Source organism: Sorex fumeus, unplaced genomic scaffold, assembly GCF_029834395.1.
Source record: "Sorex fumeus unplaced genomic scaffold, SorFum_2.1 ptg000153l, whole genome shotgun sequence".
NCBI lineage: Eukaryota > Metazoa > Chordata > Mammalia > Eulipotyphla > Soricidae > Sorex > Sorex fumeus.
Genome location: NW_026606210.1, coordinates 1782627 through 1806019, shown reverse-complemented (window position 1 = coordinate 1806019; position 23393 = coordinate 1782627). Strand labels below are relative to the sequence as shown.

The 23393-nt window shown below is 68.4% G+C and overlaps 1 protein-coding gene across 1 annotated transcript; it reads right to left on the bottom strand.

Moving 5' to 3' along the window:
- Positions 1 to 633: 633 nt before the first annotated feature.
- On the bottom strand, positions 634 to 18218 carry KIAA0930 (KIAA0930 ortholog). The gene is made up of 10 exons (XM_056107012.1): positions 17993 to 18218; positions 8048 to 8199; positions 6246 to 6365; positions 6087 to 6164; positions 5508 to 5609; positions 4401 to 4541; positions 4108 to 4302; positions 2047 to 2209; positions 1679 to 1837; positions 634 to 1529 (listed from the first exon to the last, which is right to left on the bottom strand). Exons 1-10 carry the CDS (start codon positions 18201 to 18203, stop codon positions 1489 to 1491), a joined length of 1362 nt encoding a protein of 453 aa, XP_055962987.1. The 5' UTR covers positions 18204 to 18218; the 3' UTR covers positions 634 to 1488.
- Positions 18219 to 23393: the final 5175 nt, after the last annotated feature.

Genomic DNA, 23393 nt, shown 5'->3' with positions numbered 1-23393 from the left:
GGCTCGTGCAAAGGCTGCAGAACTGGGGAGCTGTCACGCCCCCCCTCCCGGGACCCCCAGCTCTGCCAGATGTGGCCCAGTAATGCAAGGAGAGCAAAGGGAATTTGCTTCATGTCCTGGGAAGTGGCAGCTTCTGGTGCTCCCATTGAGAGGCCCTAGCTGCCTGCCTTCCCCACAGGCATGCTGGGGTGAGCCTCGAGGGTCCTGGAGGGGCCCCAGCAAGCCCCCCCATCTCTGACATCACCGGTCACGCTGGAGGACCTCAGAACAGCTGCCCTTGTTCCTAGAGAAGCTTCAGCCACCACAGGCTCGTCTGCATGCCCTGGGCAGCAGCACCGTGGACCTGTGGACCCTCCCCACTATGGGCTGCTCCACCAGGGGCCCGCCCACAGTGACACACACACACACACACACACACACACACACAGTCTTTGAACCCCCCCGGAAAGGGAGAATGTTCCGGAAGAGAAAGATGCATTGGGTCATCTTGAATACCATGGGAAAGGCTGGCGTTCGGATCCTGGGGGTGCGCCCTGCAGGGTCCCCCTGGACTGTCGGGGTGGCGCCCCAACAGCCTGATGCCCCGCAGGCAGGACGCACCCCGTTTCACAGCTGGGTAGACTGAGGCAGAGAGAAACGCAATCGCTCACTTTAATAACAGCGTACAAAATCTAGGGGGAGCCCCAAAGGGGCCCTGTTCCCGGAGCCCAGCGCCACAGTTTGGAGCGTGGAATGAAGCCGACGAGCCCCTCCTCCTCCCCTCTGCCCCCCGCCCCCCCAGGGAAACCTCCATGCCCCGAGCCAGGGCCCCCGTCACCGTGCTGGGGCCGTGGGGACGCTTGGTGCTGCGGGCGCCTTGGCTGGCCGGGATGGACGCCCACCTGCTGGCTGCACCCTCGGGGGCCCGTCTGCCTGCCAACTGGGCTGAGAAGTGGCCCCGCGGTGGCCTGCCGCCTCCTCGCTGCCCCGGCCCCCATAGAGGGTGGGCCTGCTCCAGCGCCCACCCTCCTGCCCCCGGAGTCCAGGATGCACGGTCACGAGCGGGGTGGGGGGGCCCGGGACCCCAGCTGGAAGGGGGCGTGGGGGGCTCTTTGGCTGGAAGCGAAGGCAGTTCCCGGGGGCGGGCCCGTCCTGCAGGGGGGGCCGTCATGGTGGTGCCAGGCACACAGGGGGCAGCCCGCTAGAACCCTTGCCTCAGGGCTCCCCGTGGGGCTGGGTCCCGTCCCCCTTCCCCGCCCTCGCGGCCACCGGCCGGGCTGGTCCTTCGGGGGAGGACGGCGGGTCCTGGGGGGCGGCGGGCGGGCGCGGGAAGCAGAGCCAGCAGGAGAACGAGGCACTTTAGTTTGGGCTGGTGTTCGTGGCGGGGGCCCTGGCCCCGGGGGTCGGGGGGCCCTGCCTGGCCCCGGCGCCGGCGCTGGGTTGTCACAAGAGCCCGGTGACGGTGGACAGGTAGGCACTTGGCAGGGCGCCCGGGGCTGGCGGGCTGGGCTAGGTCATCAGGATGGGCTTCTGCCGGACTTCCAGGATGTCTGCGGGGACAGGGCAGAGGCGCGCCGGGCTGAGACAGCCGCATCAGCCCCCTCCCTCTGCGCCCCTGCGAAGGCCGCGTCCCCCTCCCCCCCCCCCGCCCCTGCAGTGTCCACATCGCCCCCTCCCCCCGCGCCCCCGCAGGCCTCACCTGTCAGGATCCGGGGCAGCGGCAGCGTGACGTAGGTGAGGTGCGCGTAGAGGAGGAAGTTGCCTTCGGCCCGGCTCAGCTTCAGCCACGAGCCCACCAGGGAGCGCCCCGTGCCCGACAGGGAGCGGGAGCGCAGGTTGGTGGCGTTGTGGAGGTCAGCTGCGGGGGGCACGGGGAGGGCGGGGTCAGCGCCCGGCAGGTTGGGCCCCACTCCGGGCCTCCTCGGGCCCCCTCCCCCCCGTGTCCCGGGGCCTGTCTCGGAGTATGCGGCCACCTGGGTGCCGCCACCTGCCTCTGGGGCCGGGCGAGGCCAGGGAGTCCCTGGCACAGAAGCCCCTGCCTCAGCGACCCCTCCCGCCAGCGGTCACCTCCGCCGTCGTCCTCCCGCAGGAATTCCTCGCTGTCGTTGGCCGAGTGCGACTTCTTCATCTCGGCGATGCGGTTCCGGGGCACCTTCCTCTTGAGCGACGGCGAGAAGAACGTGGGCCGGCTGCTGCGCTCCGGGGTGGGCGGGGTGCTGAAGGAGGTCACCTGGGGACAAAGGGCCAGTCACCGTGCGGCCAGGGCCGAGCGCCACCCGACGGGGTCCGGGCCCTTCCCCTCCCCGCCACCAAACCCGGCCAACCCCCCACCCCGTCCCGGGACGGGCGCCTCCGAGGTCACTGCGGGAGGCTCTGCCGGGCACGGCCCAGGGCTCGCGCCCTGAGTCCACGCTCCCCCACTGCTCCGGGCCCACCCCCGCCCCCCGCCCCCCGCCCTCCCCCACCACCACCCTGCCAAGCACGGCCACCTGGAGGTTCTGACCACACCCGTTCACACCAGCTGCCCTCCACACCCACCCCGGGCTGGCCACCACCCCGGCCCTGCTCTCGCGGAGCTCACAGTCTGCGGGGGACGGGGGGACGGGAGGGCACAGACTCAGAAAATGACAAGCACACACGGTACACATCAGTTGCCGAGACAGAAGGGGGAAGGAAGGAAGGAAGGAAGGAAGGAGGACGGGATACAGGGGAGCACAGAGGCGAGAGGGAAGAGACGGCATCGGGGAAAGATAATCAGGGGAGGCTTCCCGGAGGAGACGCCGCTGGAGCTGGGTCTTGAAGGACGAGTAGGAGTTCGCCAGGTGAAGAAGGGGGGGAAGGGCGTTCCAGGCAGAGGGAACTTGGCCCATCTCCTCCCTCCTCCCCATGCAAACAAGAATCTGAGGAGCGAGGTGAGCTCGGACGGAGACTTCGGGAGCCCCGCCGGACTCCTCGTCACGGCTCCGACATCCAAGAGAGTCGCGGCGGCGCTGGGCTCGACGGTGCTCCCGCGGGCCGGGGAGTGTGTCAAGAGATAAAAAACAAACACCAGAAACCACAGTACACACAGAATCTGCATCTGCCCTGTGGGACAGGACCACAGACGACAGCACAGGGAGGGGGGGCGGGGCTTGCGGCCCCCCGGGGAAGGGCGACCCCTGTGTGGCAGGGGCAGCCTGGGGGCACTTCCGTGGCACCCAGCAGGGCAGGAGGGGCAGCTGGTCTGTCCACCGTGGCCCAAGGTGCAGAAACTCGGAGCCAGGGAGAACGAGGCAGCTCCCCGACTGGCCCCCTGCTGCCCAGGGCAGTGACCGCCCGCCCCCCAAGCGGCGCCTCTGGGTTCTCTGGGTTCTCCTCAGCCTCGGCCACCCGCCCCTCGCAGGAAGAGCCAGCAGGCAGACGGACAGACGCCCCGACAGCCCATGGGGGGGTGGGGTTTCCGGGAGGCGCAAACTGGGAAATGGGCACCTGTGCCCGGCCCCGGCGGGCGCTGGGGCCACCGTTTAGGGTCAAAGAAACAGGCACCTCTGCCCACAGGCAAGGGGACAGACGCCGGGTTCGAGGTCACGGCTAATGAGGGGGGTTGGCCAGAACCCCCGGCGCCTCATTCCAGTTAGTTCCTCCTGGTCATTTCCCCTGGGGCCGCGCACGGGGGCAGCTCAGGGCCACAGAGGTGGGGGTGGGCACTGCGGGCTCCAGAGGCCGGAAACCCCGGCTCCAGTGGGCAGCATCCCTGGCCCGTTGTGAGAGTGGGAGGGTCCCGACACCCACTGCCAGTCCTCCTGTGTGGCCGCCCTCCGCCCCGGGCTGGGGTGCCCTGCACCCTGCTCAGGGCTCCCAGGCCAGGCCTGGGGGGCATAGGAAGAGACGGGCACCGTCCCGCCAGTGCTCCAGGACACAGTGCCCAGGCCCCAGGAAGAGCAGAGCGTGCAGCCAGCACCTCCTGCCTGTTCCCCGGGAAGGCGGTCGTGTGCCGGGTTCGCCGGCAGCTCCGGTGAGGCCAGTCCCTGGGGGTCCCCACCGATCCCGCCGGGCCCTGGGCCCAAGGCCGGCGGCCATCCTGTGTGACCCCAGGCGGGCCCCCTGCCTCTCTGAATCTCCCCGCCCCCCCAGCCCTGCAGCCCGTACCCGCTCATGCATGGGCGAGGCGGGGCTCGAGTCCTCCTCGGTGCCGCAGGGGGACGTGTCTCCGGTGGACACGCGGCTGACGGCCATCTCGGCGTGGCCCTTGCCCTGCGGCCCCTTCATGCGCACAAACTCCATGTTGTTGTACTTGTAGAAGCCAAAGGACATCTTCTGTGCCATGCGGGCGGCCACGCTCACCTGTGGGCCGGCGGGTGGGCATGGGTCAGGGCGGGCGCAGCCCCCCCACCCTGGGGGGTGGGGGAGGACCCGGTGCCGCCCCCCGGGGCCCCACTCACGCGGTTGTCGTACACCTTCTTGAGCGCCTCGTAGCGGATGGAGCCCTGGAAGATGACGCCCCGGAACATACTACTCTTGTCGCTGGCCACCAGCTCCACGCACACCATCTCCCCTTCCCCCACCGTCATGTCGCTGAACACCTGCGGGCGCAACAGCTGTTAGCCCCCCCATCCCCCGGGGCCCCGAGACCAGCCCCACCCACAGCCAAACGCTCAGGGACCATGTTCCTCAATCCCGGTTCCCCGCACGCCTTCTGGAACCTTCCTCCCGCCTGCCCGGGCCCAGCTGCCATCCCGGACACGGATGAGGCCCCTGAGCGCATGCCTGCTTCTCCCCGGATCCCCCAGGTGACAAGCCTGTCGTCTCACGGGGGTGGGGGAGGGACGGCCCAGCTGGGAACCGCCCTGCACCCAGCCCTCTGGGCACCAGAGTCCTTCCTGGGGCCCCGTCCGGCCCTGCCATAGCTCCAGGGTGGGCTCTGGAGAGTGGGGGCCACCTGCCCTTTCTGGGGGTGCTCATGGCCTCTGGGGCTGGGGGCCACCTCTTCTGGGGGTGCTCATGGCTTCTGGGGCTGGGGGCCGCCCTCTCTAGGGGAGCTCACGGCCTCTGGGGCTGGGGCCACCCCTTCTGGGGGTGTTCACAGCCTCCGGTACCGGGGGCCGCCCTTTCTGGGGGTGCTCATGGCTTCTGAGGCTGGGGGCCACCTTCTCTGGGGGAGCTGACGGCCTCTCCCGCCCAAGCGTGTCTAGTCCCCGATGCTTGCTGCGCAGGGAAACTGAGGCTCAGCCTCGTGCCGCCCTCCAGACCACACCCACGCTCTGCTCTGTGTTCTGTGCCGTTCTGGGGCTCGGGGTTGATGCCTGGCAGGGCTCGGGGACCAGAGAGGGGCTGGGCCTGCAACCCAGGTTGGCTGCGTCCAAAGCAGGCACCTTGCCCTCAGTCCTCTCTCTCTGGCCTCCGTAACTGATTTTTCTGCAGGGAGGTGAGCGTAAGAAGTGCCCTGACACCCCTCCCCCCGCCACCATCCCCGTCAGCAACCCGAGAGCCGGTGAGGCGTGAGGGGGACAGGAGCCACGTCCGGAGGAAGGGGGACACGCCGAGTGCACCTCCTCGAAGCTGTCGATCATGAAGAAGATGTTGGGGTAGCTGATCTTGGACTCCTGGCCCTTGCTGTCCATCGGGTGCTTGCTGGGGGACGCGAACACTTGCTGGAACGAAGCATGAATTCCCCTGTGGCAAAAGGCCAGAAGCCAGGCTCCTGCCCAGGCTACCCTGAGCCGCGTCTCTGCAAAAGGACGCTCTGTCCACTCTGCCAGGCAGTGGTGGGGGCCCAGCAGGGTCACCCCCAGAGGTCCTGGGGATCAAACTGGGGGCCTCCCACGCGGGAGGGCTATATCCCCAGCTCCAAGAAAGGTCATTTCTGCGAAAGAGCGAGAGCCTAGGGCCCTCGCAGGAAGGAGGGGGACACGATGTCCAAGAGCCACCGCGGCTACACAGCTCGGGAGGCGGGACAGATTCAGACGAAATGTTCTAGAAGGAGTTGCTGGGAGGCCCTGGCTCTGTGTCCGTTGTCTAGGCCCCCAGAGCTGCATGAATGTATGCAGACCCCCCAGGGACGCGAGGATCAGAAGCGAGAGTGCACCCCCCCCCCACACACACCTGCGGAGCGCCACCGGGCCCCTCACCTGGGATTTCTTCTTATGGATGTGAATGTCACCGCCCTCGGCGCGCGTGCACACCGCACAGGTCACCATGTAGTCCAGCTGCGGGAGAGGGGGAGGGAGGAGGTGGCAACGGCTCCTGGCCCCGCTGCCCCCCCCCCGCCCCCCGCCCCCGCCACGAACCTTCTGCAGGATGAGGTTCAGGCACACGCTCTCCTCCCAGTCGATGTCGGGCTCCCCCAGGCCGGGCAGCTTCTTGGAGTCGCGCCGGTACACCTCCACCTCCACCTCGGGCTCCTCGAGCTGCGGGGCGGGCGGGCGGGCGGGCCGGGCGCATCAGCATCCGCGCCGCATCAGCATCCCCGCCGCCGCCGCCGCCGGCATCCCCGGGGTTGCCATGACGACGCGGACCCGCTCCGCAGAGGCGGAGTTGCCGCAGAGCGCCCGCAGTGCGCAGGCGCGGCGCTGGCACGGCGCATGCCCGCGGGGAGGGGGCGCGCCTCTCCCCGCCCAGAGGGGGCGGGTCCTGCGCATCCCCTCCCGCGGGGGGCGGCCCCTCCTGCCCACTGCTGACCCCCACCCCCGACTGCTGCCTCTGATGTCATGTCTCTGCTCCTGCTTGCCGCCGCCGCAGCAGGGCAGCAGGGGTGTCACGGGGCTGTGATGCCTTTTCCGAGGGTCCACGGCCCCCTCCCCCGTTTCTTTGGGGGAGGGGCGCGTTTGCTTGCTTGCGCGCGCGCGCGCACACACACACACACACACACACACACCCCGGACGTGGAACATTCTGGCACCTAGTCGCCAGATGGCCATCTGCTCCCAGGGCCTGGGGCTTCCCTCACTGACCCCTGGCTCCAGCCTGTCTGTGTCCGGTGACCCCTCCCCAGGGCTGGGTGGAGAGGGGCACGCTCCCTGGGTCCTCTTGCCTCCCCCCTCCCCAGTTGCAGATTCCAGGACGGCTGTTTGGGGTGTGGGTGTGGCTGCCCATCTGGGAGGGGGGGCACCAATGCATTGACATCCCGACACTTTTGCCAGTGTCCCAGCCCCCTGAGTGTGCACAGGGAAAGCCCCCTCCCCTCCCACTGCTGCCAGCACGTCGGGGAGAAGAGTCTGGCTGGAAAGCGGATCTCTCGGGTACCCTTCCAGACACGGCATCTATTGCCCAGATACCTTTTACCCGGCGGCACAAGACCTGTCCCCTACCCATCCACCCTCCCGGGAATGCCCTCACAGGGGCACCTGGAGCTGACGGCCACCTGCCAGCCTTCCCAGCTGCGAGTCCTGGTCACAGATGGGCCTGCCTGCTCGGGAGCTGTGTGGCCGGCTCCACTCGGGGCCTCCTGGGGAAGGGCTCCCCGTGCCCACCAGGAGCCCACAGCATGCCCGGGAGTGCCAGGCCCGGGCCGCGCATGTAAACAGTTTGCAGAGGCTGCCAGCTCCAAAGCAGAGAGTGGCCCAGCCTGTCTCTGGGATGCTCTGCGAGGGAGCGCGGTCCTGTCTGCAGGGGTGAGGCTCAGCTAGGGCCACTTCATCCTCGCTGCCACCATCCTCGCTCCCATCAGCCCTCATCACGAGCCCCGCCAGCCCCTCCCCATCCTCCCCCACCCCACCACCCCACTCACCCCCATCCTCCCCCCCCACCCTCACCCCCATCCTCACTGTCATTTCACCATCCCCCCTCCCCCATCGTCCCCACCATGGCCACAGTCATCGCTGACATCATGGCCACTGCAGCGATGACCACCCCACCCCCACCGCCCACCCCACCCAGGAGCCAGGTGCCCCCCCCGCCCCCCCAGACTGCTCAAACCTCTCGGCTCTGCTGTCCTTTGCTGATCGGGAGATGCGACCATCTCCCCTGGCCTCGGAGGGGCACCTGTGACCCTGAGGTGGTACCCAGGGCCAGGGGACCCCTGGAGATGCGCAGCCCGCCCCTGCCCCCCTCCCGCCCGCCCCCCCCCCCCCCGGCAGCGCCGGCCACTCACCTTCCTGGCCTCGCTGCCCGCCTCGCTGCCCGGGTAGCCCGGCCGGCGGCGCACGTAGAAGAGCATGTCGTCCTGCCGCGGCGCCCACTTCTCCATGAAGTAGGTGGAGAACATCCAGGTCCAGAAGACGATGCGGTCATCCTTGAAGCAGCCTGCGGGGCGGGGGGCGCGTGAGCGGGCCCCGGGGCTGCGGCGGCGGCCAGAGCCGTGACCTTGAGCCCCCCACCCCCCGCCCCGCTCCTCCGGCCGGGACTCACCCGCGGGGCCGGACCCCTTCTCCCTCACCCCCCTCCCCTCCCAGGGGCCTGCGCCCGGAGGGGCTCCCGGCCGCCTCCGGGGTGGGGGGCGCGCCCCGTCCCCCCGGCCGGGCAGCGGGCCTGAGCCCGGCTCCCGGCGAGCGGTGCGGAGCCCACCCGGGCCCTGGATGAATCAGCAGCCTGGGTGGGAGAGACCCGAGGAGAGGAGCGGAGAGGCGACGTCACGGCTCGGGGGGCTGGGAGCTGGGCGGCCCCTGCGGGGGACGCGCCGCCAGGCCCCGCCCCGGCCCGCCTTAGCCCCGCCCCTCCCCGCCCGGCTCCGCCCCCGCCCAGCACCGCCAGGCCCCGGCTCGCCCGTCAAGCCCCGCCCCTCGCCGCCAGGCTCCGCCCCTCCCCGCCCGGCTCCGCCCCCGCCCAGCACCGCCAGGCCCCGGCTCGCCCGTCAAGCCCCGCCCCTCGCCGCCAGGCCCCGCCCCTCCCAGCACCGCCAGGCCCCGGCTCGCCCGCCTAGCCCCGCCCCGTCCCGTCAAACACCGCCAGGCCCCGCCCCGGTCTGCCAGGCCCCGCCCCCGGCTGCGGCAGTTCCCACGGAGACGCGGCCTTAAAGGCGCAGGCGCCCAGAGCCGCCGCCGCGCAGCAGCCGGCAGACAGGGACCGCGGCTTCCCCGGGGGCCGCGCGGCCCGCAGTCCTCGGGGCTCGGGCATCGGGTAGGCAGTCTGCGTCTCCGAACCCCGGGTCCTCTCCGGGTGTGCGGGAGGGGCCCCGGCAAGGGGCTCCCCACGGCACAAAATCCCAAGACAAGCCGCACATCCCCCTGAAACGCTACGGAGACCGGGGACCCTGAGCGGCACCGGGGCTGGGGTGCTGGCCGGACCCATGGGGCAGGGAGGGCCGCCCGGGCAGGCCTCCTGCTGCAGGGAGGGCCCAGGTTTCCCAGAGCCCGGCCCTCCCCTCTGCCCTCTTCCTTGCCCTCTGCCCTCTGTTCTCTGCCCCCCGTGCCCAGGCTGCCTGCTGGTAACTGAACAGAACCCCAACATTCCAGGCACAGCCACCTGCTGTCAGGGGCCGATCACACCTGAGGATTCACTGCTCCAGGTCCCAGGGTTCAGGCCACGCCAGGGGTGCCCATGCCAGGCAGTGCCCACACCAGGGGTGCCCACGCCAGGCAGTGCCCATGCCAGAGTGCTCTGCCACGGGTGCCCACGCCACAGGTACCCACACCAGGCAGTGCCCACCCCAGGGGTGCCCATGCCAGGCAGTTCCCAAATCAGGGGTGCCCACATCAGGCAGTGCCCACGCCACGGGTGCCCATGCCAGGGGTGCCCACACCAGGTGGAACCAGACTCAGCCCGGTGTGCACCATCACTTCCAAATTCCGGCCATGATCCCCACAGGCCCTGCCGGGTCCTGGTGAACAAACGTGGTGGCCAGTTCCACGGACCATCTGCCGCGTCCTACCCACCAGGGCCCCATGCCTGGCGAATGGGCACGCAGGGCGCTGAGGCCCCAGACCTCGGCCTGGCCGGGGGTCTCTTCGTCCTACTGATACAGTGATGGTGGCGTCACTCAGACACCCAAGGCTGAGGGTGAGGACAGGGCACGGGCCCTGGGGTGCTGGGCCACCCACATGTCACAGGAGAAGCAAAGCCGGCCAGGAGCTGCCCAGAGGCGGGCCTGCAGGACCGCCGGTGCCCAGGGCACACAGCAGCAGGGGGCACAAAGGGGGTGCCAGCTAGGGCCCCAGGCGCCGGGGTGGTCCCTGCCAGGGGTCCCCCAGCCCCAATCAGAGCCGAGAGGCCTTCCCCAGGCGGGCTCAGGATGGCTGTCCCCCAGGCTCATGGACGCTGCACACCCCCAGGGCCATCCTTGGGGGCCCCCGCCCTGCCCTCACCCACACAGCTGACCCCACCCCACAGCGATAGCCCACCAATGCCCAGCCCCGAAGCCTCCCGATGGATCCAAACCCCACGAAGCACGGCCTGACGGGACAGACCCCCGCTCCCAACAGGACAGACCCCGTCCCAACAGGCCAGACTGCGCCCCCCATCCCTGACAGGCCCCTCCAGTCCCCACCCTGGTGGCGCCCCGGGGCTGCCCGTGGCCCTCACCCAGCTCAGACTCGTCTCCTCCTGCTCTCTCCACCCCCCCACTGGGGGCCGTGGCACCTGGTGGCACCTGGGCTGCACACCTTCCCACCACGCTGGCACCTCGCTGTCCCCCCCCTCCGTGGTGTGTCGGGTGCAGGGACGGGTCTGGGCCACCAGGTGCCAGGCCCCCGGGTTCTGCAGTGCCCTCAGCGAGCACTGTCTTTCTTCACCCTCACCCTAAGGGAGGAGCCGGGAGAATGGGTGCAGGACTGTGTGCCCAGCACGGCCCAGCTCCCTTTCCCAGGGGTCCTGACTAACCCTGGGTGCCCCCTGCCCCATCTCCTATTGGGGGAGCGGCCCCCCATAGGTGCATCTGCACACACCCCAGGCTTCTTTCTGTCCCTGAGCTGCTGCCAGGGGCCACTCGGGTTTGGTCCCCATCACCCAAGATGGTCCCCCGCACCCCCCTCCGGCCCTCAGGGGTCAGTCCTGAGCACAGAACCAGGAGCAGCCGCTGAGCACCGCTGGGCCTGGACCCAAACAGCCCCCCCCCCAGATACGGGCTCGAGTCATGGCACAGCGGGGGGGGAGGGGGGGGCGTTTGCCTTGCATGTAACTGACCAGGGTTCGATCCGGCGTACCACGTGGTCCCTGAGCAACGCCAGGAGGGATTCCTCAGTGCAGAGCCAGGAGCGACCCCTGGGCATTGCTGGCTGTGGCACCAAGACAATAAAATGAAACGTGGGGCTGGAGTGATAGCACAGCGGGGAGGGCGTTTGCCTGGCACGCAGCCGACCCGGGTTCGATTCCCAGCATCCCGTAGGGTCCCCCGAGCACTGCCAGAGGTAATTCCTGAGTGCAGAGCCAGGAGGAACCCCTGAGCATTGCCGGGTGGAACCCAAAAAGAAAAAAAAAAAAGAAAAAAAACGAGAATATAAACTAAGCCCTGGCGCCCTGCCAAAAATCCCCCGAAACAACTTCTTACAAATGCCTTTAAAAAATGCCTAAGGTGAGGCAGCCAAGTGGTAGCACAGCGGGGAAGGTGTCTGCCTTGCACCTGGCCAGCCCGGGCTCAATCCCCACATCCCATCTGGTCCCCGGAGCCTGCCAAAAATGACCCCTGAGCACAGATCCTAGAGTAAGCCCCGAGCACTGCCGGGTATGGGCCCCAAACAGAAAACAAAACAAGGCTGAGGGGAAAAAGAAAAAAAAAATACAGACAGATGTGAACCAAGAAGAAGGGATAGGCTCGTGATACAGTGCTCACCCAGCCCCAGCCCAGATGCTGAGGTATCCCCCCCACGCACACTCAGGGCAACCACAAAAACATGAAAAATCATCCCTAGGAAGAGCTGGAGGAGGCTGGCACCAAGGCTCAGAGGGCTGGGGTCCACCCGGGAGCGGCCCCGAGCACTGGCGGGTGGAGTCCTGAGGCAGGGGGTGGGGGAACCCAAGAGGGACGGCGGGAAGGAAGGCCGGCCAAGCCCCCCGCCAGCCCTTGCCCCGGCTCCCGCATCTCGGGTCTCCTTTCTTTCCTTTCTGGTTTGTGGGTCACACCCGAGATGCTCAGGGCTGACCCCTGGCTCTGCGCTCAGGAATCCCCCCTGGCGGTGCTCGGGGGACCCTATGGGATGTCAGGGATCGAACCCGGGTCGGCCGCGTGCCAGGCCAACGCCCTCCCCGCTGTGCTATGGCTCCAGCCCCTCCCCAGAGGCTTCTGCCCCGCCCGCCGCTGGAGGAGGAGGGGGCTGGTCAAGTGACCTCCTTGGGGCCAGTCCCAGGCGCGTGCTGGCAGGGCCGCGTGAATGGGCCTCTGTGTGGCCAACAGGCCTTCCATTCTCGGGGCCCTGGCCCGGGAGACGCTGCCGCCACCCGGGGCAGGGTGGTTCACAGCCCCACGTGGGCACCCGCAGGCCTGTGGGCGGCCCGGGAGGCCGGGACCCTCACCTCACCCTGCTTCCTTCCGGCTGGACTCGGAAAAAGTCGGGGGTCCCCAGCCAGACCCCAGAAGTCCGGGACGCGGCCCCGAGAGCCCAGCCACGCCCCCCCCCCCGACTTTCGGGCCTCTGTCTCTCCCACCTGGCCTCGCTACGGAAGCATCCCAGCCTCACACGGAGTCTCGTGGCTCCCCTGGGGAAACTGAGGCCCAAGGCTGAGCAGCCCTGGCTGGCCCAACGGCCCTGACCGGTTTCAAAACCGCACGCGGCCTGGTGCCCCAGGCAAGGGGCCCTGGCTGGCAGGCGGCTAGGCCCCCAGCACGGGGGTGGGGTGGGGGGTGGGGGACGGCCGATTGGGGGAGGGCCGCCACACACCCTCGGGGTTCCCTCTGCTCCGAGACGCCCTCCACAGCCACCGTTTCCTGAGTGTATGGGGGGGTGTCGTGTCCCCCCAGCCCCCCCAAGGTCTCAGCGGGCAGTCAGGCTGGGGTCCAGGCAGTGGCCGCCCTGCCCCCACTTCCCCAGAGCACCCCCCAGCCTCCCGGGGGGCACGCGGGGCTCCCCAGGCCGGGCCGGGGCAGGCGAGTGCGGGCGGATGAGCTCATCGGCGTCTGCCTGACTCACAGCTTCTCTGACACATGGGAAGCTGCCGCACGCACACCCGCCCGGAACGCCACCCCCGCCCGCCCCGCAGCGCCCCTCGCCCGACGGGGTCAGCAAGGCGCCTGCTCAGCCTCCTGCCAGCCTGCGGCGGGACCTGGGGGACTCGAGAAGCCGTGGAAGCCAGGACAGAGAGCCGGGCGCCCCTCATTCATTCATTCGTTCGCTCATTCATTCAGCCGTCCCTCTGAAATCCGTCCCTGGATTCCCTCACCCCTCACTTCGTGCAGAGTACCAGCTGGGAATCAGGCTTCTCTCCTACCCCTCACAGGCGAGTCCCTCACCCCTGCAGGCTCTCAGCCCCTCACTCCTGCAGGCTCTCAGCCCCTTTTGTCCCTGCAGGTTCTCAGCCCCTCACCCCTGCAGGCTCTCAGCCCCTTTTGTCCCTGCAGGTTCTCAGCCCCTCACCCCTGCAGGCTCTCAGCCCCTTTTGTCCTTGCAGGTTCTCAGCCCCTCACCCCTGCAGGTTCTCAGCCCCTCACCCCTGCAGGTTCTCAACCCTTCACCCCTGCAGGCTCTCAGCCCTTCACCCTTGCAGGTTTTCAGCCCCTCACCCCTGCAGACTCTCAGCCCCTTTTGTCCCTGCAGGTTCTCAGCCCCTTCACCCCTGTAGGCTCTCAGCCCTTCACCCCTGCAGGTTCTCAGCCCCTCACCCCTGCAGGCTCTCAGCCCTTCACCCTTGCAGGTTCCCAGCCCCTCACCCCTGCAGGCTCTGAGGCTCTAGACCCTGCAGACTCTGGGTTCCAGCTCAAGGGCCAGAGAGCTGATGCTGACGGTGCAGGAAAACGGGGCTGCAGGGTGCCGCTGAGCACCAGGCAGGCGCCAAGAGGCAACTGCATCCACACGGATGCCGGCCCAGGTGTTCCTCCAAGGCCAGGTGGCCACGGGGACACGTGTTCCAGAACCAGGGCGAACTGCTGACCCCACTTCACCCGTGAGAGCCAAGAGGAAGCTCCCACAGCCCACCCGGGACACACAGACCCTCAGCCCAGAGAGGAGAGCACCAGTCCTGCTCCACAGGCAGTGGGCTCAGAGAGGTGCGGCCACTTGCCCACAGCAGCACAGCATTAGGAAACACTCTGAGCCTCAGCCTCTGTCCCCGCTGTCACTGTCCATGCGCGCATCAGACCACCGCCCCGCCTGGGCCCCTCCACCCTTTCCCAGGGCCGCGTCCCACGTCCACGGGCAGTTTCCCCGTCCCGGGTGCCAGGGTTGAAGCTCTGCAGGGTGACAGCGGGGCAGAGACCCTGGGGACCACGGGCGGGAGGCGACACCCCAGGGACCCCACAGAAGGGATGGGGAGCACCCAACACGTGCGTGTGAGCAGGGTCTGAGGGCGTGGGCGGCGCTGGGCAGGGCGGGCAGCGAGGGGCAGCGGCATGAGCGAGCCAGCCAGGCGCCCCCCCACGCCCCCTGCCCCCACGGGACGCTCAGACCCCAGACGCAGAGCCAAGGGCCACTGGGCCCCGCCCCAGCACCTGAGACCCCACCCCAGGGGCGAGCAGAGCCGCGGCCCCGCCCCCGGGCCCAGACACCCCAATCCCACCGCAGGGGGCTCAGACACCTGCAGCCCCGCCCACAGGGGGTCTCAGACACCCTAATCCCACCGCGGGGGGCTCAGACACCTGCAGCCCTGCCCACAGGGGGGTCTCAGACACCCCAATCCCCCTGCAGCCCCGCCCACAGGGGGTCTCAGACACCCTAATCCCACCGCGGGGGGCTCAGACACCTGCAGCCCCGCCCACAGGGGGGGTCTCAGACACCCCCATCCCACCCCCGGGGAGGGGGGGGTTCAAACACCTGCAGTCCCGCCCCCCGGGGGGGGTCTCAGGGATATGCAGCCCCGCCCCCTGACACCCATAGCCCCACCCCCAGACACCTGCAGCCACGCCCCTGGAGGGGTCCCCAAGCACCCATAGCCCCACCCCCAGGGGGGTCCCAGACGTCCGCAGCCCCGCCCCCAGGGGGGTTTCAGACACCTATAGCCCCCGGGGTGAGGAGAGGGCCTTCGCTCTTCCAAACCCCATCAAGCCCTGTGAGGGCCAGTGACTGGCACTGCTGCCCTCACAGGTCCCACTGGGGCCAGGTGGCACCTGTCCATGGCTGGGCAGTGCCCCAGGGGCAGCGGCTGCCAGGCCTGCCCATGCTGGCCCCTGACTCTTCCCGACACCCAAGGGCCCCCCGCCCACCTGCAGCGGGTTCACCTGCGGCCTCAACCCACGTGGCTGCCACCTGCCCGCTCAGCCCAGGCTGCCCTTCAGAGTCACCCGCGGCCCGGAGCAGGTGCCCGGGGAAAGTCACGCGCTGGCTGCCCAGTCACAGCCAGGGCAGTCCCTCCCGCCTCAGACTGCCCGTCTCCCCAGTAACACCCAACCGCCTGGACCCTCACCAGCGCCCAGTACGCCGAGACTCAACCCAATGCCTGTGGGAGACGGCAGTGGACGGGAAATGGACAGGAAATGGAAATGGACGGGAGACGGGAGTGGCTCGGGAAATGGGCAGGAGAAGGGCAGTGGACAGGGAAATAAATGCATAAATAAGACCCTGTGGCCACGGACCGGGGCGCCACGCTGGGAGCTCAGGCCTGGAACTTGCACCCACCCTTCCGTCCCTCCCCGCGGGCATTTCTCCTGGGCACCCAAGGTCCCACCAGAGATGAGGCGCCGGGCCCCCTGGACAGTCCCGCCCTTCCTGGGGCCAGTTCTTTGGGTCACCTCTCCCGGGTCACCTCTCACCCGCCTGCTGGGCACCGCGAGACTTGGCTGGGGTGACGCCCGCGGGAGTGATGGCCACCCAGCCACAAACCTACCTTTGCCCCGACCACAAGGCGAGGGCGCCCGGTGGGGGCCAGTGGGGGGGAGGGCTGTGGTGGGCCTTCTGGGCAGAGACCAGAGGTCAGGACACAGGGGCGGCGAGTGGAATGGGGGAGGGGCAGGAGAGGGGGCTGGGACCCGCTCGGCACTACCTGGGCCAACCTCCACAGGGGCAGCAAAGCAGGTGCAGCCAGGCCCAGCCAGGGGGGGCACGGGGCCAAGACAGGCTGGCCAGGGGCCACTGTGCCTCTGCTCACCGGCTCACCTCACTGGGGGCCAGTCTCCTGACTCCCGGACCCTCGGGGTCCTCTTGGGCCAGAGGGAGACAATTTTCCATTCCAATTTGTTTATTTTATTTACTTTTGCTTTTTGGGTCATACCCGGCGATGCTCAGGGGTGACTTCTGGCTCTGCACTCGGGAATTACTCCTGGCGGTGCTCGGGGGACCCTATGGGATGCTGGGAATCGAACCCGGGGCCGGCTGCATGCAAGGCAAATGCCCTCCCTGCTGTGCTATCGCTCCGGCCCCTTCCATTCCAGTTTGAAGCTGGCCTGAATGTTCAGGAGGTGCCTGGCACGGCCCCAGGCTGACCTTTAGGGCGCCCTGGGGCAGGACTGTGGGACAGGGGAGAGGGGCTCTGCGGTGAGAGGCAGAAGAAGCAGGTTTGGGGGCCAGCGGGCTGCCTGCAGGGGCCACAGCAGAGGGGGCCCCGCAGCCCCTGCCCACATCAAAGTCAGATGACAAGAGGGCTCCCAGCTCTGGGGGGGGGGCGGCCGAGAACTCAGGACCCCCCGCTCACAGCGACACCAGGACCCTCTGCTGGGGCGCCTGGCCTGCCCCCCTCCCTGGCAGGCTGCACCCCGAGGAAGCTTTCCCTGGGGACCGGTTGGGGAGAATGTCCCTAGCCTGCCTGCCTTCCCGGAAAGGCCACCCCAGATTCAGTTCCTCTCCTGGCCCGGGCCAGGATGCAGCTGCCCGGGGAATGACCATCTGGGAGGGCCATCTGCTCCTTGAGACTCAGTTTCCCCCCACGGTGAGGGGAGACTGGGAGGAGCTCCTCCAGGGATGCCCATGAGGGACAGGTGGGCACCAGAGACCAGGTGGGCATTAGGGACCAGCAGGCACCAGACACCCAAGTGGGCATCAGAGCGGAAATGCGCATCTGAGACCAGGCGGGCACGAGAGACCCAGGTGGGCACCGGCGACCAGGTGGACATCGGACATTAGACAGTGGGCATCAGACATTAGACTCTCTGACCCCACCCCTTGTCCGCACACGCACACACACACACACACATGGGCCCAGGGCGATCACACATGTGTGGAGAGCCAACAGGAGCCTTGGTTCGGGAGGGAGACCCAATTCAGTGGAGTTTGGCGGGGTCCAGACTCCTGCCCCCAGGCCAGCCAGACTGGCCAAGCCCTCACCCAGACCCCCACGGGTGCCCACTCCCCGCCGCCTGGGACCACTCTGTTCCCCACCCCGCCCGGGGCGCCAGATGGGTCTAGTGGGACAAGACCCCGGTCTCGCCGGATTTCCCACACCCACCGCTGTCTCTGCAGCACCGGTCGAAGGGGAGCGCTGCCCGCCTGCCCCGAAATCCCCACCCAGGCCGGGGGTGCGGGCGAGGTGCGGGAGGCTGGGAGCCGGGTATGAAGTCATCCTTGCAGGAAGGGGGGAGCGAGGGAGGGGTCTGGTCCGCGGAGAGCACGGCAAACGCGGAGGGGAGGGGTCTCGGCTGGGGGACCCGGCTCCTTCCCAGCCCGCAGAGACCCCACCCTCGGCGGACCCGGCGCCCGAGAACAGAACCGCGCCCGGAGCGGACCGGGCCACGGGGTGGGGCCGAGGGGCCACGGGGGCCCAACGGGTCAGAGCCCGCGGAGACAAAGGCGACCCCGGCGCGGGGAGCCCGGGCCTGGCCAGCGGGGCCGGAGGGGGTCCCCGGGGGTCCCCGTCGCTCCGAGGAGGCCGCAGGGGGCCGGGGGGGACGGGGAACCCGGAGGACGCGCGGGGCGCGGGGCCAAGCGCAGAGCCGGACGCGGGGCCGGGATCGGGGGCGAGGGAGGCGGAAGGCGCAACGCGGGACGGGCCCGCACCTCGCACCCCGCACGGACGGGCCCGCATTTGCACCCCGCGCCCCGCACCCGCCACCCCGCACCCCGCGCCCCGCGCCCCGCGCCGCACTCACCCAGGCCGCAGACGTCGCGGCGCAGGTGCAGGCGCGCGCGCTCCTCCGCTATGGCCCGCAGCATGGGCTGCAGCGAGCGCTCCTCGGGCCCCGCGGGCTCCGGGCACGGCGCGGCGGCGGCGGCGGCGGCGAGGGCGGGCGGCCCGGCCCGGAGCCCCGCGGGCGCGGGCGCAGAGGCGCAGGCCCGGCCCGGCGGCCGCGCGGAGGCCATGCCGGGCCCCGGCTCATCGCCCGCGCCGCCCCCGCGGGGGCCCGCGGCGCGCCCCGCCGCCCCCGCCCCGGCGCCGCCCGCCGCGAGCACCAGTGAAGCCACAATCCGCCTTTGTGCGCGTCGCCGCCGCCGCCGCCGCCGCCGCCGCCGCCCGCCGGGCCCGAGCCGCGAGCGAAGCTCCGCGCCCGCCGCCGCCGCCGCCGCCGCCGCCGCCGCCGCCCGAGCGCGCGCCCGCCCGTCCGCCCGCGCCCCGCCCCGCCCCGCCCCGGCGCAGGCCCCGCCCCGGCCCGGTACAGGCCCCGCCCCGCCCCGGCACAGGCCCCGCCCCGGCCCGGCACAGGCCCCGCCCCTCCCCGGGACAGGCCCCGCCCCGCCCCGGCCCGCCCCGGGACAGGCCCCGCCCCGCCCCGGCACAGGCCCCGCCCCGCCCCGGTACAGGCCCCGCCCCGCCCCGGCCCGCCCCGGGACAGGCCCCGCCCCGGCCCGGCACAGGCCCCGCCCCGCCCTGGCACAGGCCCCGCCCCGACCCGGCCCGACCCGGCCCAGGCCCAGGCCCTGCCCCGCGCCCGGCCGCCCCGCCCTGCCCGGGCCTTGCTCGCTCCTCCCCGCGCCCGGCCCCACCGCCCGGCCCGCCCCGCCAGCACAGGCCCCGCCCTTCTCCACTCAGGCCCCGCCCCACCGCCCGGTCCCGGTCCGGGCCCGCCGCGCCGGCCCCGCCCTGCCCGGCACAGGCCACGCCCCTCTTTGGGTTAGGCCCCGCCCCGCCCCACCCCAGCCCAGGCCCCGCCCGGCACAGGCCCCGCCCCGCTATCCAGGCCCCGCCCCTCCCGGCACTGGCCCTGCCCCGCTTTGAGTTCGGCCCCGCCCCGTCGCCTCTCACAGGCCGGGCACAGGCTCCGCCCCGCCGCCCTCCTAGGCCGGCCCCCCCTCCTCCAGGCACCGCCTTTTCCCCCGCCCCGCCCTGCTCATCCCGCCTATTGTCTACTGAGTCCCGCCCCCGCCGCGGCACGGCCCACTCCAGTCCTCCCTTCAGGCCACGCCCCACACCTTCAAATTTGCATGGCCACGCCCTCTTGCCACGCCCCCTGCGTCCGTGAGCCCCGCCCCTCCCGATTGGATTTGGTGCCCTGGCCCAGTCTTCCACGCGTCTCCCCGCGCATCCGGGACCTCCAAGTGGGCCGACCCCGCCTGCCGCACTTCCACCACATTCTTCCTCTCGAGTCCCTTGCCCCTCCCGGACAAAGACCCGAACTGCATGCAGTCTGGCGGCTTCTCCTGCATGCTGTCTCTCCTGCAAGCAGTTTGGAATCTCTCCTGCATGTTATCTCTCCTGCATGCAGTCTCTCCCGCATACTGTCTCTCCTGCATGCAGTCTGGCGTCTCTGAGTCCCTCCCATCGACCCCTCCATACAGTCACCAGCAACCCCACCCTCTCACACCCGCCCTCAGCGTGCCACACTCGAGTTGTCAAGGCCCGTTTCCGCTGGAACTTCCTCTGTGGACCCCAGAAGGAGGTGATGCTTATCTACAGTTCCCTTGGTGGGGGGGATGCACCGGCAAACTCGCCCCTCGCCCACAGCCAGAATGGTCGTGTCCAGAAGGGCTTTGAACCTCCGTCCTCCCACCTTCCATGGAGGGGACCCTCAGGGTGTTGCTTGGGTGGGGAGGCGTGTGGCCGGTCTGAGGCCTGCTGGGCACGTGGTCCCACTGAAGGGCAAAGTCCTGCCAGACACCGCCCATGGGTGAGTTGGACCGTGGAAGCACCCTTCCCCTTCCTTCCTCGCTGCAGTGCCCCCGGCCACCGCCCCCCCACCCTCCTTCTGCTCTGCAGAGGCCTCCCGGCCCTGGAGCTGAGTCTTCTGCCTCCCGGACACCTCCGGCCTCCTGCGCCCCTTTACCCATTTAATCAACGCAGGTGGCAAGCGGCAAGAGGAGAATGAGGGGGACCCTCCACAGGAAGCAGCAGAGGACAGGACGCCGCCTTGATCCTCACCCCTCAACGCCCCGTCTGACGCCCCCCACCCCACGCTAGTCGCGAACTAATGTGAGGACTCGGCCTCCAGAGCTAGTCTGCACGGCTGGGGCTGGAGCTGGCGACAGAGGGGAAGTGAGAATGTCAGAGCCCGGGCGGGCCGAGGCTGGCGGCCGCTCCAAGGGTCACACCCCTGGGAGCTTTTGAGGCCTTCCTGTTTGCTGTGTTGCTCTTCTTACAGTCGCACTGTAGGTGGTTCATCGATATGCTGGAGCAGGCACCAGTAACCTCTCCATGGTGAGACTTGTTGTGACTGTGTTTGGCATCTCGAATACGCCACGGGGAGCTTACCAGGCTCTGCCGTGCGGGCGGGATCCTCTCGGGTGCTGGCCGGGCTCTCCGAGAGGGGCGGAGGAATCGAACCTGGGTGGGCCGCGTGCAAGGCAAACGCCTACCCACTGTGCTATCACACTTTTTGCAGTGTGGGATGGAATTCACCTCTTGTTGAATCAGTTTGTCAGGGGGCGGAGGTAAATTGGTTGTGACGGTGTGTCATTTCTCCTCTCTTTTTCCCTCTCTCTTTCTCGCTCTCTCTCCCCCCCCTTCCCCTTCCCTCTCTCCCTTTTCCTCTGCCCTCTCACACGGAGGCTGATGTTATTCCACAGGGTTCTGAGCACATGGATCTCACGCAGTTCGCCTGGGTTTACACCCGGGCACCACAAGGTCCTCCTAGCACCTGGGCACTGCCAGAGGTGGCCCCGAACAAAAAACAAACCATACTGCCAGTCAACATGAAATGCAAAAGCACTTGGGGCTGGAGAGATAGTACAGCGGGTAGGGCGTTTGCCTTGCATGCGGCCAACCCGGGTTCGATTCCCAGCATCCCATAGGGTCCCCTGAGCACCGCAGGAGTAACTCCTGACTGCAGAGCCAGAAATAACCCCTGTGCATTGCCAGGTGTGACACACAAAAAAAAAAGCAAAAAAAAAAGAAATGCAAAAGCACTTGGGGACAGGGCCACGGCTCAGTGACCCTGCCGGAGCAGACACGGGTTCGATCCCCAGCATCACCAAGACAGACCCACGCCAAGAAGCTATAGAACTTGTCCCCCACAAGCAGTTTATTCTCTGAGTTCTTTCTTTGTTTACGTTAGGGTCACGCCTGGTGACTCTCGGGACTCCACCTGGCCCTGCAGCCATAGGTCACTCCTGGAGGAGTTCAGGAAACCATGCAGGCCGAGACTGACCACAGGCCTCGGGCCCCCAGCGAGCAAGCAGCTCTCCAGCCTGTTGAGCTAGTTACACAACCCTTTCTCTACTTTTTTTTTTTCCTTTTTGGGTCACACTGGCTCTGCACTCAGGAATGACTCCTGGTGGTGCTCGGGGGACCCTATGGGATGCTGGGAATCGAACCCGGGTCGGCTAAGTGCAAGGCAAACGCTCTCCCCGCTGTCCTGTCACTCTGGCCCCTCTTCTACTTTTTTTTTTTTCATTTTCATCCTACCCAACAGGGCTCAGTGCTGGCTTCTGACTCAGTGCTCAGGGATCACTTCTGCAGTGCTCAAGTGACAATATGGGGTGTCAGGGCTCGAACCTCGGTGGTCTGCAGGCAGGGCAAGGACCCTACCCACTATACTATCCCTCTGGCGCCTCTGGGACTTGTCAGTGACCTCGAAGTCCAGGGGTGTCAAGGAGAGCCGCCCCCAGCCCCTCACACTCTCTCCCACAGGTCTCTGAAAGCCGCCTTGGCCATGGCCCTCAGGGACTGGGTGGCGGCCGGATCCCTCCTGGCCAGAACATTCTTCCCCGGGATTCTTAGACCCCAGCAATTCATCTCTTCTCATTGGCTCCACAGAGGAGAAATCCACCACCCCCCCCCACCCCCCAGCTGGGTCGGGTGTGTTAGCTGCACTGCTGTCCATGGGCACCTGTGTCCAGGGCAGGCTCCGAAACTGCTGTGTGTTCCCCGACACTCGTCCTGTGGGTGTGTGGTCACCTCTCCCTCGGCTGCCTGCTCCGGCCATGCCTGGGGGCCGCACGACCCCCTGGCCTTCTCTCCTCTGGGAAGATGCAGCTCTGACGTGGGGGACAGTCGCCCCCTACACTGAATCTTCCTCCTCTGCCCCCAGGGCACCCCAAAAAAGGGTTGATGATCTCTTTCAGCCTCCTCCAGCCCTTCCCACTGTCCATGACGCCCCCCCACCCCCCCGCACGCGCAAACACACACACACACACACACATACACACATATACACACGCGCACACACATGTTCTCATCTGCAGCCCTTGTCAGAAATTCCACCTTGGGTGCAGCGTTTCGCGCGTGTGTGTGTGTGTGTGTGTGTGTGTGTGTGTGTGTGTGTGTGTTCCCCCGGAGAGGATGACTCTAAAATTATTATTCAGCACCACTCGCCCGCGGGCGAGAATGAAACTGAGGAGTCTCTGAAAGCGGAAGTGGCGAGGGGCGGGGGTGGGGAGATGACTCTGTCTTTTTTTTGAGATTCTCTCTGCATCAGGCCGGGGGGCTCTGGCTGGTGGGCAGGTCGTGAGGCCCAAGCCCTGCGAAGCAAGCAGTCTCGTTTTCGAGTGTATGGGGGGGAGGGGGCACCGTCTGGGCTCCTCCCCCCCCCCCAAAGTGCCACTTGGGTCGTTTGGAGCTGAAGGCCACCGTGACCAGCATTCAGGACCCGGCACACGCCTGGCTCCGTTTCCAGCCCACACAGCACCCCCTGCAACACTGCTAGGTGGCCCTGATGCCGCAGGCAGTATTGGTGGGTGTGGCCCCCCTAAACCCAGAGCTCGTGGGCACAGAACCCAAAGTCCAGGCGGTGTTTCTGACAAGGGAACTGAAGTAGCTCCGTGGGAAGGAAAAGCCACTTGGCAAATATTGTGGGGCAGCGGGAACGCCCAGGACAAACACCCCGCCAGGCCCAGCCCGGCCTCCCTCACGCTTCGTCCAGGGAGTGTTTAAGGGCACAAGTGGGACCCTGTCCTGAAGCAGAGTCATGGGACAGATGGATGCAACTTCTCATGGCAATTGCAAGAGAAAGATGTGAGGGACCCGAGAAAGGCTGTGAGGGACCCTGAGGAGGCTGTGAGGGACCCTGAGAGGGCATGAGGGACGCTGGGCAAGACCGTGAGGGACCCTGAGAGGGCATGAGGGACCCTGAGTGAGACCGTGAGGAACCCTGAGAGGGCGTGAGGGACCCTGAGAGAGGC

Bases quoted from the DNA above. Each gene is read 5' to 3' on its own strand.
- KIAA0930 (XM_056107012.1), bottom strand. From the start codon at position 18,203: ATGGCCTCCGCGCGGCCGCCGGGCCGGGCCTGCGCCTCTGCGCCCGCG. The intron at 2,210-4,107 runs GTACGGGCTGCA...CTTTGTCCCCAG, and splicing joins CCTCGCCCATGCATGAGCGG to GTGACCTCCTTCAGCACCCC. The intron at 1,530-1,678 runs GTGAGGCCTGCG...CTGTCCCCGCAG, and splicing joins GCTGCCCCGGATCCTGACAG to ACATCCTGGAAGTCCGGCAG.